The sequence below is a fragment of the Eptesicus fuscus genome, chromosome 15, assembly GCF_027574615.1.
Source record: "Eptesicus fuscus isolate TK198812 chromosome 15, DD_ASM_mEF_20220401, whole genome shotgun sequence".
Lineage (NCBI taxonomy): Eukaryota > Metazoa > Chordata > Mammalia > Chiroptera > Vespertilionidae > Eptesicus > Eptesicus fuscus.
Genome location: NC_072487.1, coordinates 1,129,250 through 1,141,181, shown reverse-complemented (window position 1 = coordinate 1,141,181; position 11,932 = coordinate 1,129,250). Strand labels below are relative to the sequence as shown.

The following is an 11,932-nucleotide window of genomic DNA, read 5'->3' as shown; positions in this document are numbered from 1 at the left end:
GCTCTGGGCTCTGCCCAGCACCAGGCCTGCCAGCCCAGTTGCCCCTGGAGCCACGGACAGAGATGTGGAGCTGGGGAGCGGCTCAGAGACTGCAGACACCGCCCAGGAGCGACACAGGCAGCTGGCCCCACAGAGAGGCCGGCGTCCGGGCCTGCCTTGACTGCGGCTGGAGCCTGGGGCTCGGCCCCTGAGCCCCTGCAGTTGGCCATGCCCACTCCCTAGTCTGTAGGCCGCTCAGCTCCCAGATTGTGTGATCAGCCTTAGCTGACAGGAAGGGAGGGAGGGAAGGAGGGAGGGAGGGAGGGAGGGAAGGGAAGGAACATGGGAGCCAGCATTTCAGACGGGGAGGCAGAAGCCAGCAGCTGCCTGCTCGCGCCCGCAGCCCCGCAGGTCTCAGCAAACAGGTGCGGGAACTGCTTTCCCGCCTCCGCCTGCCCTGGGGCGCGCAGTGCGTGCATCTGCTGCTGCATTTGCTCTTCAGCTGAGAGCTGGGACAGGGCGGGAACCCAGGTCATCGGGAGCTCTGCCCTCCCCGGAGTTATGCCAGTGAAACAACTGCAGACGGTGCCTCTGAGGGCGGCCATTTCCGTGGGCCACGCGGACAGGCCCAGACCTGCCACAGCCGAGGGCACAGGCGAGGGGACAGGGAGGGCAGCGTGGGAAGGAGCACATGGCATGTGCCCAGAAGTGGGTCCCCAGTCAAACCCATGACTTGACCCTAGTCCCCACCTCAGGGCGCAGAGTGAGGTCCCCAGAGCAACCCCCTCCTGGGCCTGGAAGAAATGGAAGCGGGGGGCTGGTGAGCCGCCCCCCTGGTGCTGAGACTGGCCAACCAGAGCAGGACAAGGACACCCCCTGGGTGAGGCCTCCCGCCATCCCCTCCCCACTTGGATGCACACTAGGCCTGAAGCCTCGCTCCCCACAGGCCCTGGAGCGTGCTGGCCTGGGGTCTGAGGTGGCCACACTCCAGGGAAAAGCCGGGTGCCCTTGAGCCTCACCGTGGCCTCCAGGGGGCTCTCGGCACCCATTTCGGGAGGGGCTCTCGGCACCCATTTCGGTCTCAGCTCTGGGAGCCTGCTCCCCACCTGCAGCAGGAGCAGGACGCCCCGCAGTGAGCAGCAGTCAGGCCCCAGCGGCCTCTGGGTGGCAGTGTCCTCACTCGGCCACAGCCATGAGGTCATGTCGCACTCAGAGCCTCAAGCCACGCCCAGCCGGGCTGGGGAGCACCCTGGTCGCCGTGGGTGCCGCAGGGGCAGCTCCTGAGCCCCAGGGAGCGGGGTCTCACAGGGGGGCAGGAAACCTCGGGGTACAGAGAGGACGCCCTCAGGAGCACCTGGGACTCCCTGGAGGAGGCAGCACCCAGACCTTGTGAACAAAGAGGCTTTGGCCTGGACGGAAGGCGGAGGCAGCGGCTGGGAGTGCTGGTCCGTGCTCACTCAGCAGCTGGCCCTGAGCACCGGCCAGAGGGGAAGCTTCAGACCCAGCTTACCAGGGAGCAGCGAGGCCGGCCCGGGCCTCCCCACCGCCCGGGAGAAGGACACCCCGCACAGCCACAGCCAGCAGTGGCCTTGGGAAGAGGAAGGGGCACCCAGACTAGACCTGGCCTGACAGCGCCCGCTCTCCGCTAAACCACGCCCACTCGCCCCCGGGGTTCCACACTCACTCACGGCCACGGACGCCGCTCTCCGTGTCGGGCCGAGACCCGGGCCGGTGGCTCCGGCGCGGCTGTGTCGTGTCTGTGGAGCACAGGCCGCAGCCGCCGCCCGCTGAGGGAGGCCTGGAGGCCGAGCAGAGACATGGCCAGGCGTGCCCCGGGCTGAGGGCCGGGCGGGCCACGGTCAGCAGTGCCTGGGCTTTGTGTCCGGGCCCCAGGAGGGCACGGTCAGCCCCACACGAACAAGACCAGGGCTTTCAGGCCTGACCCAGGGCATGGTGAGGGCCAGGGCCCGCGGCAGACAGGGGTCTGCAGTCAGGGGACAAGGCGGAGGCTGGGGCAGGGGCCATGCAAAGGCCGAGGCAAACAGGAGTCCATGGAGCAGGGGAGGCGGCGGGAGGGGAGGGAGCCCCCAGGAGTGAGGGCTTTCGAAAGAGACTTCGGAGGGCCTCAGGCTGGCCAGTGGGATTACTTTTCACACAGGATTGAGGGGTAGGGGAAGTGTTTAATCGGTCGTGTATTCTGTGCTTAAAGAAAACAATGATTTATTAATGAAAATGTAACATGAAAAATAGGATTGAGGTCAGCTGTGGACATCAGGAAAAAATTACAGCGCCCTCAAAACAAGACAGATTTCTTTCTTACTCCCACCGAGACAGGTGGGGGGGCACCCGGGAGGGTCTGGGCTGGGCGCCCCCTTGGAGAGACAGGCTCTCTGTCTTCGCTGTGCTGTGGGAGACCCCCATGCCCACGCTCTCCTCCTGGGCCAGTGGCTGCGGGCGCTCCATGCGCCCATCTCTCCCCGGCGTGGGGAGGCCTGCCTCCACTGTCAGCTCCCGGCACCTGTGTCAGCAGAGCCCCTTGCCCACAGTCAGCGCTCAGCCCATATGACCCCTGACTTCAGTCCTCTTAGCACGCGGCCGGGGCATGGTCCCCGTAAACTGTAGGCCAGAGAGGGTTAGCGTGTTCCAGACAGCAGGAAGGAGTGAGCCAGGAGGACGGCACAGCCCTCCCCGTCCCCCGGACGCAGCCACAGGCACACGAAGCTGCAGGTCCACGGGACACCACCTCCCAAGAGTTCTGAGCTTGGCCTGCGCGGCCTCTCCCCAGCTGTGCCTCAGTTTCCTCCCGCAGGTCCGGGAACACCTGCTCCCAGGGGGAGAGAAGCGGTGCCCCTGGGTCCAGCAGTGCCGCCCCACGAGCACAGCGCCAGCGACCGTGGGCCTGGCACACAGCAGGCTCTGACCAGCCGGAACGCCGCGCCTCCCTGCAGCCAGGCGGGGCTCAGGGCGCACCCCGCTGCCCGGGCACCGCCGCTGACCTCTCTGGCCTACAGCTTACGGGAACCATGCCCGGCCGGTGCTAAGAGGACCCCTTTCCCTCACAGGAAGCTGACCCACGGAGGCCAAGCCGCCTGCGAAGCCCACACCGGCTGGCCGCGCTCGGGCCGTGGAGCCCCGCAGTGTGCACCACGCAGCTGGCGCCGCCCGGGAGGGACGGGCTCCTCCCCAGGTGGCCGGGGCAGCGCGGGATGGGGGGCAGCTCTGCTCAGAGCGCTGGGGGCAGGGCTTCAGAGCGGGATCCACAGACCGTGGGAAAGGCAGTCGGGGTGCCGGCCCGCCCGGAAGGGGTGAAGGCGCTGTGCCCGGGAGGACAGGAGGGCCCGGCAGCTGCTACCTGGGTGATAACGCCCCGGAGGCCCAGGTTCTGGGTCCAGATAGGGCTGCAGGAGCCGGGCTCGGACCGCCCCACCCGCTGGACAGGCGCCAGGGGCCGCCCCGGGGCAAGGCCCTGCCTCCCCCCCCCCACACCGGGGACCCCGAGGCTGTCCCGGGGGGCGGCCCTCGCGTCCCGTTTCCCGGCGGAGGCCAGACTGGGGCGCGGAAGGACTCGGGCGCACAGCGCGGGGCGCCGGCCTCCGTGGGCTCCCGGCCCCGCTTACGGATTAAAGTTGTCCACGGCGGGGGCGCAGGGAGGGCGGGCGTCCCGACAGCACTGGCGCCGGCGGGAGGAGCGGAGCAGCGGCCGCCCTCGGAAAGGGCGGGGCCTGGGGCGGGCGGGGCCCGGCGGGGCGGGCTGGTCCCGGGCGGGACACCCGCGGCGGCGGCGGGCGGCGGGCGGCCTCAGGCTCGCAGCGGAGCGGCGGCGGCCGTGCGCACCATGGACTCGGCCCCCGAGGGGTACGAGCTCAACGGTGACCTGCGGCCGGACTCGCCCGGCGCCCCGGATGCCCGGGTAAGCCCTCCCCGCCCCCCGCGCGGCCTCCAGGGGCCGCCTCCCTGGGCTTCGCGCCCGGCCCGGGCACCGTGAGCCCCGCGCCCCCCTCCGCCCCGTCGCGCCGCCCCGCAGGTGAGCGGGGCGCGGGGCTGCTGCCGTCGGGCGCGCCCGGGGTGCCGGAGCCCCCCCTCGGCCGGCCCCGCCCCCACAGCCGCTCCCCTCCAGCCGCCGTCCGTGCGCCGGCGCCCCGGCGGAGGGGCCCAGCCCCGGGCCCGCGGCGGCAGTTACAGGCCGCGGCGTCCGTGCTGCCTCCCGGGGAACCTGGGCCCCGGGCCGCTCCTCCCGCACCCAGCGCCAGGCCAGGGCCGCGGGGCGAGCAAGGGCAGTGGTGCCCCCCATCGGAGCTGGTGCCCTCCTGCCCTGGGTCCCTCGGCTGCTGGGCGGGCCACTTGGGGGGCCCAGCACTCCCCAGCCTGGGGTGAAGCTGCCCTGGGCAGAGCCTGGGGACTGGTCGGCATTCTTTCCGTTTCTGCCCCCTGGGGTGGGCCTGGGGGCGGGAGGTGGGGGGATGATGGGGCCCAGGTGTGAGTGCAAGCGAGGCCCCAGGTGGCGTGGAGGCCCTGGTTGGAGCCCGGGTGGCACACAACCCTCATTTCCCTCCTCCTCCCCCGGCAAACCTCCCGGCCGCCCCTTGCCGCCCTTCCTAAAACCGGCAGCCGGGGCCCAGGGCGCCTGTCCCGGTTAGAGGTGAGGAAGCACGGCGAGGAGGGAGCTCCGCGGCCCTGCCCTGGCGGGAACCTTGGAGCCTGGGCTGTGTGTGTGTGTGGGGGGGGGGGGGGGGAGCTGCTCCCCGCACTGGGCTCGGTCCTGGTCTGGGGCTGTGTGGGGAGCACAGCAGGTAACACCAGGCCCAGCCGGTGGAAGTCAGTTTGAAGGGAGGGGTCCTGCTCACCTCCCAGCCTTGGCTGCACACTTCGCTGCAGACTGCTGTCTGGGGGGAGGGGCACTGCATGGGCTCTGGAGGGGGAGGGGGCACTGCATGGGCTCTGGAGGGGGAGGGGCACTGCATGGGCTCTGGAGGGGGAGGGGGCACTGCATGGGCTCTGGAGGGGGAGGGGGCACTGCATGGGCTCTGGAGGGGGAGGGGGCGCTGCATGGGCTCTGGAGGGGGAGGGGACACTGCCTTGGCTCTGGAGGGGGAGGGGGCACTGCATGGGCTCTGGAGGGGGAGGGGGCACTGCATGGGCTCTGGAGGGGGAGGGGCGCTGCATGGGCTCTGGAGGGGGAGGGGACACTGCATGGGCTCTGGAGGGGGAGGGGCACTGCATGGGCTCGGGAGGGGGAGGGGGCACTGCATGGGCTCGGGAGGGGGAGGAGGCGCTGCATGGGCTCGGGAGGGGGAGGGGGCACTGCATGGGCTCGGGGGGGGGAGGGGGCGCTGCATGGGCTCTGGAGGGGGAGGGGGCACTGCATGGGCTCGGGAGGGGGAGGAGGCGCTGCATGGGCTCGGGAGGGGGAGGGGGCACTGCATGGGCTCTGGAGGGGGAGGGGACACTGCATGGGCTCTGGAGGGGGAGGGGGCACTGCATGGGCTCTGGAGGGGGAGGGGGCACTGCATGGGCTCGGGAGGGGGCGGCTCTGCATCCAGTAGGCAGAGCAGACAAGCCCAGGGGCTGGTGTGATGGCAGTGGGCCTGGAGGACTGAGTGGGTGCAGGTGTGGGTCCTACCCCGCGATGTGGAGCAGGGCCCCCGAGGCAGAGGGAATGGGGCGAGACAGGCCCTCAGGCTGGGCCTCCAAGCGTGTCTGCCTCCTCCGGGGAAGAGGCTGGGTGCGGTGTGGGTGGAGGGGGAAAGCTGAGGGCCCTGTGGCTGCCACCCTCCAGGCGCTCCCCAGCCTCTTCCCTCCCCTCCCACCCTCAGGCCTGCCTTGTTGTGTTCAAGGCACTTCACTCTGTGCCTCGGGTTCTCCTCTGTGAAATGGGTGGTAGCAGTGCATTCCTCGAGGTCATTGTGAGCACCCAAGGAGCTAACGTGTGAAGTGCCGCATCTCCGCCTGCCACACGCCCTCTCCTGGTGGGGCGCCGGCCGCGTGTCCCCGGCGGGTGCCGGACATGCGTGACTCTCCCCTACACGCTCCCGGCTCGTCCTAGGCCCTCCCTTCCTGTCCCTGCCAGAACCTGAGCCTCAGGCACCAGGAGGGCGGGAAGAAAGGTTTGCTGGGAGGAGGGATAAGCCAGGGCATCTGCAGGGGCTCTTCAGGGGAGAGGGGGAGGGGGGCTGTGTCCCCAGCGTGCCCCTGGCCACAGGAGAACAAACGGGGAAGCCTGGCTGTACATGCAGCCGTGGGCAGGGGCAGAGTGGACCCAGCCTCAGTTTTCTCGTCTGTGAAGTGGGGTGGTATGGCTCACCCCCAGGCGGCCAGGCCGGCGGAGGAGTCAGACTTGTAACCTGTGGGCAGACAAGCCCCGCTGGGCCGGGCAGAGGGGAGATCCGAGATGCCCCTCGCCGTGTGCTCGAGCACGTAGGCCCATCTGCCGGCCCGCCCGGCCCTCCCGGCAGTGTTTTCTTTAAGCCAGCTCGTCTCTGCCAATGGCAGGCGGGACGGTGAGTGTCCGTGTTATTGTGAAAGCGGCCTGCAGCTATGTCTTGCCTGGGGGCTTGGGCTGCAGCAGATCCGGGGGCTGTGGCCAGCCGAGGACAGCAGGAGGTGGACGGGACGGGCATGGCTCCGGGCCCCTCTGGGCCCCGCGGCCCGAGGCGCTGGGGGACTTTGCTCCTCTCCTTTCTGCTTTCCCAGCAGATTCCAAGGCTGACAGGGTCCTAGCCAAGTTCTAAGGTGACGTGGATGTGGCCGCAGGGTCACTGGAGGCCAGTGCTGAGCCCACAGGAAGTGGGTGTGCCCAGCCCACAGCCCAGCTGCCACCGGAAACACCCCCTCCGTCCACCAAACTTCCTGCCTGGAGCAGGTCAAGACCTCTTGCTGGCTGAGTGGGACAGTTTGGGGATGGTGCGGGCCTATGTGGCCCCAGGCGGTGCCTACACAGCCTGTGCAGGTCTCAATGGCAGGCCCTGCCAGGCCGGTTAGGTCTCTGTTCCTGGACAGCCCTCCTCCGCTGTCGGCCACCACTCGGACCCCTTATGCCATCCCGCCAGCCCAGTTTACAGACGGGAGAGAACCGGGCACAGGGCAGGGATGCAGGCGGGGGGGGGGGGGGGGGGGGCGGCCAGGTAATGAGCCTCATAGATTTGCTGGGGTCCTCGGTCTGTCCCCCAGCAGATGTGAAAATGGGCTCTGGGCGGACAGGCGGGACTCCCTTGCGGCTCCTTGCTCTGCACTGTTCTCAGTGGAGTCAGGCCCAATGGGAGGGGGTCAGTAACCAACCCCTCAGGTTCTGCAGGGGTTCAGTGCGCCTCAGCCCGTCCTGCCTGGTCTCCCGGGAGAGCAGGGGTGGGGACTGGAGGCTCGGGAAGCCCCCTCCGTCTCTTCCCGTTCAAGCCTGAGTGGGCTGGAGTATCCCTCATACTGTGACCAGAACTGGGCACCCAGGGTGCCTCAGACCTGGGTTCAAATCCTGGGTTCGAATCAAGTCCCAATCCCCCTCCTGCTGGACGGAGGATGCACAGCAGTGTGTTCTGGGCCAAGTGGCCTGGGTAACTGTGAGCTACCTTTGGAGAGGTGCCACGAGACCCTCTGTCCAGAGGGTGGGCAGCCCTGCACGCAGTCAGCTCCCTGCCCACTAGGCCCGTCCTGGCTTTTAGGGGAAGCAGCGCGGCCGCCCGGAGTCACCAGCTCCGGGCACAGGTGAGGCTGGGGAGTCCTGTGGCCCAGGAGCACAGTGACCGGTGTTGGTCCCCGGCACTGCCCAGGTCTTGGTAGGAGGTTCCCACGGTGGCTCCTGGCAGCTGGGGAGGCAGGCGGCGGTTCATATGGGCGTGTACATATGTGTGAGTGTTTATGCATGTGTACACATGCCTGTATTGTGTATGTATATGTGTGCATGTTAGTATATGTATGTTAATACACATGTGTCCACCTGTGTGCATGTTATGTTTATGTATTGGCTTGGTTTTGTGTGTGTGTGCATGTTTGTGTTTATTGTGGGTGTATACGTGTGGATGTGTGTGCATAAGCTCGTGTGTACGTATGTGGCCCACAGAAGGTGGGGCCCCTTGTGAGTCCGCACCTGGCTTTTCCTCTGGCGTGGAGACTGGGATGAGCATTGGGGTGCTTCGAGTGAGAGCACTCCGGCCCTCTTGGTTTCTGAAACCTAGGGGCACACGTGACTGGGCGTGGGGTGAGGGGATGGCCTCATGCTGTGGGGGCACAGGCCGTGGGCAGTGGCAGCCGGCTGCAGACCCTGGCGAGGGAGCAGCCCTGAAGGCGTGGGCGTGAGGCATGGCCACCCGCTGTGAGCGCAGCTGGAGACCCCCAGGGGCTGCGAGGGAGGAGCCTTCCCCGTGCCTTTGGGTCTGGAATTTTAAACCAAGTGGATTCACTACTTTAGAGCCACTCACGTGAGGGAAAGTGGGGCAGGCAGCAGAGCCGCCGGTTCTGTGTGCCGTCCTTTCTGCTCCGGGCACGTCACTCGGGACCAGATCTAAACGTGAAGACGCTGTGGCAGTGAGGCCCTCCCTCCTGCAGGCGCGAGAGTGGAGTGGGCTGAGCCCCGTGCGGCCCCTCCCGCCCCCTCCCCTTCCCCGCTTTCCTGAGTCTAGAAACAGGTCCTGGGGGACTCCCTGCCGACCGGTCCCCCAGGAGGCCAGTTCCAGCTTGGCAGCACAGCGGCCCCTGAGGACAAAGGGCCAGGGCGGGAGGGCCAGTGGGGGCAGTTTGAGGTCACCTGGAGGTGGAGACGCCGGGAGTGGCAGGGGCCCTGCTTGGAGCGGGCTGTTCTCAGCAGAGGCGAGGGGGTCTGCCTGGAGGGGGCGAGGGGCAGGCTCCTGTGCGGCGGGTCACAGTGCCTCCTGCGGGTGGCCGAGGGGTGGCCTCGGCCGTGTCCTCACAAACCCTGTGCACACGGGCAGGGCCTGCGTGTGGAGGCCTGGGCGGGGACTCGCCTCCGCCTGCAACATCTGCGTTAAACGCGCGCAGCTTTTGGCATGTCAGCCACATCGCAATTACGTGGCTTAAACTTTTTACATGAAACTTAAGGAAGATCTAAGCTCAACTACAGCCTAGAATTCCCAGGCGGCTCTGGAGTCTGCTGTGCGCCCTGCTCAGCGGGGGGTTGGGGGGGTGGGGGGGTGCTCTGGGCAGGGCGGGGTCCAGGCAGGCAGTTCCTGGCGGGGCGAGTGAAGGGATCTGGCTCCCACCCCAAAAGCCACCTCTGCCCTGGCACCCCCACCCCCAGACCTGGAGGAGAGGATGAGGGGTGCCGTGGGCAGGGGCCAGGGAAGCAGAGCAGCTCCCAGCCTGCGTGTGTGCTGAGGCGGTGCGTTTCCTTTCTCTTCCAGGACTCGGTTCCTGGGGAGGGTCTTGCAGGGGCTACTCACCTCTTGGGCCTCTTGTTCTGTTAAGCGCTTCCTTCTCAAGCCTCAGCTGGGCCCCCACTTCCCCGCCAGTTCCGGGTGGAGCCCCGGGCGGGCCTGCAGCCCCTGCCGCCCGGTGGCCAGCCCGCTGACCGCCCCTCCCCACAGCCCACGCGCTGGGGCAGGAACAGGCCCATCAACGTGAACCACTACGCCAACAAGAAGAACGCCGCCGAGAGCATGCTGGACGTCGCCCTGCTGATGGCCAACGCCTCGCAGCTGAAGGCCGTCATCGACCAGGGCCCCGGCTTCGGCTTCTTCGTGCCCCTGGTGGCCCTCATCACCATCTCGCTGGTGCTGCAGATCAGCGTGGGCGTGCTCCTCATCTTCCTGGGTATGCGCCGGCGGGGGGCTCACCATCGGACACCTGTGAGCAGGGAGCCCTCAGAGCTGCCCGGGCGGGCGCCTCACGTGGCCCCGCAGTCCAGGGTGTGCCCCACAGAGCCCCTCGTGGCTCTGTCCTTCCACCCACGCACGGGAGGGCGCAGGAGAAGGTCACAGCACACGAAGAGTTGCCCGGGCCCCGACTCTCACAGGGGCCAGCGGGGTCCTTTCCCCGGCGGCACCCGTCCCAGGTGCGGTCAGGCCTGGGCGGCAGGGCTCCGGGGTGCCCCCCCGCCCCCTGGCTGCTGTGTGACCTCCTGCGGTTACTTGACCTCCTGCCTCAGTTGCCCTGCCTGTCACGTGAAGGTGAGGCTCGCGGGAGGACCGCTCACAGGACACTCAGAAAGGTGCTGGCCGTGTGACCGCAGGCGCCAGGCCCCTCTGGGCTTCCGGCCGGCCAGGCCCCTGGTCAGTAGTGCGTGAAGCAGGCGTGTCTCTGGCGGACGGAGGTGGCCCTGCTGCTCGGCCGTGCTGGGCCCGGCGGGCGGCCTGGGCAGTGTCCACACCCTCTCGCCCACAGTCAGGTACGACCTCAACAACCCAGCCACGCACGCCAAGCTGGACTTCCTCAACAACCTGGCCACCGGCCTCGTCTTCATCATCGTCGTGGTCAACATCTTCATCACGGCCTTCGGCGTCCAGAAGCCGGGGGGGGAGCTGGCGCCCCGGCAGTAGGCTCTGGTGAGTGTGAGGACCGGCGGGCCTCCCCCGGCACAGCCCGCCAGGCCCTCCGGCCCTGACCGTGAGCTGGGCCCCCGACCTCGCATCCTCCTCTGGGGGCCTCGTGGTGGCGCCTGAGCTGAGCGTTCCCACCCCACGCGCAGCCCTGTCCCGCTCGGAGGCTGAGCAGCTGCCGGAGGCGCCGAGGAGGCCAGCGGCCCTCCTCCTGTGCAGAGCGCCCTGAGGGTCGCCGGGGCAGGCTCAGGAGGTCACTCTGCCGAGCTTGACGGCAGCAACGGGACACGGGGCGCAAGGGTCCTGCACTCGGGACCCCGGCCAGGGCTGCACACCACAGGGCGGTGGGCCTGGCTGCCCAGAGGAAGGGTGGGCTGCTGACGGGCAGCTGTCTGTCCAGCAGGGACCCCCCTGGCAGTGTGGGAGCCCCACAGAGCACCTGGACGGCAGCGTGCTGCCTTGTTCGTGGCATGATGACCAGGCCGGGGATTAATGGCCAGGGTGTCCTCAAACATGACCCTGACTCTCCCCAAGCCTCAGTGCCAGGGCCTGGGGCCCCTCGCACCCTGTTCTCCAGGTTCCGTCAGTGTGTGCTGGGGCCAGGCCCTCCAGCCCTCAGTGACTCCGGAGGGGAAACTGAGGCTTGCCCAGGTCAGAATGGGGCTTTTCTGGAGTCAGAGTGACCCCAACACTGTGGACACCACTAAGGCAGGGTCACAGGATGGCCCGGGGCCCCTGGCCTGGCAGCCCTCACCACTCTGCTGCCCTTTGCAGATGCCCGGCCTATGCCGCCACAGCCACACAGACCCCAGGAGCTGCCTCCGCCGTGGGCCCCGGCCTGCGCGCTGCACCCCTGAGAACGCCAGAGCCAGGACTGGGCTGGAACACACTCTCCAGCGAGTCCTGCTCCATCCGTGGCTCCTCCCCCTGAAGGCGGGGCAGCGAGGCCAGAGGAGGAACTAGACCCCTAGGAGGGCCATGGCCAACAGACACGCAGCAGGCCCCGAGGAGGGCGGCGAGGGCCAGGGCCAGCCCTAGTCTTGGGACATTTTCAAAAGGACAAGGAGATGCCCCTCTCAGCCAGCACACCGCTGGGGGCCCCTGGCCCCTGCCCTTCCTGCCTGGGACCCTGGACCAGCAGCTTCCCCCGGGGCCCCGCCCTACGCCACCTCCCCCAGCCCCGCTTTTCTAAGCCCAAATGACCAATAAAACGATTGCTCCTCCCGTGCGGCTCCCAGCGCCGTCTCCCTCCCTGCCCGGCCGGCCTGTGCCGGCCTCTCCTCCGCCAGGCAGCCGGCTGGCTCACACCTCCGTGCCTCTCCGGCCGGGAGCCTGGGCGTCTCCTTGGTGCCTGGCACCTCCAGGCGGTTTCCAGGCGGAGACCAGAGCCTCAGGTCCCCGGTGCCCAGTGTCTTGTTTTCACAGAACGGCTGAAGAGCGCCCGCAGCCCAGGCCCAAGGCCGTGGCCAGGG

The 11,932-nt window shown here is 68.5% G+C and overlaps 1 protein-coding gene across 1 annotated transcript; it reads left to right on the top strand.

The window, feature by feature from the left end:
- Nucleotides 1–3,723: 3,723 nt before the first annotated feature.
- NINJ1 (ninjurin 1) lies at nt 3,724–11,684 on the top strand. Its single transcript, XM_054727530.1, has 4 exons — nt 3,724–3,889; nt 9,510–9,735; nt 10,306–10,466; nt 11,235–11,684. Exons 1-3 carry the CDS (start codon nt 3,815–3,817, stop codon nt 10,458–10,460), a joined length of 456 nt encoding a protein of 151 aa, XP_054583505.1. The 5' UTR covers nt 3,724–3,814; the 3' UTR covers nt 10,461–10,466; nt 11,235–11,684.
- The last annotated feature ends 248 nt before the right edge of the window (nt 11,685–11,932 follow it).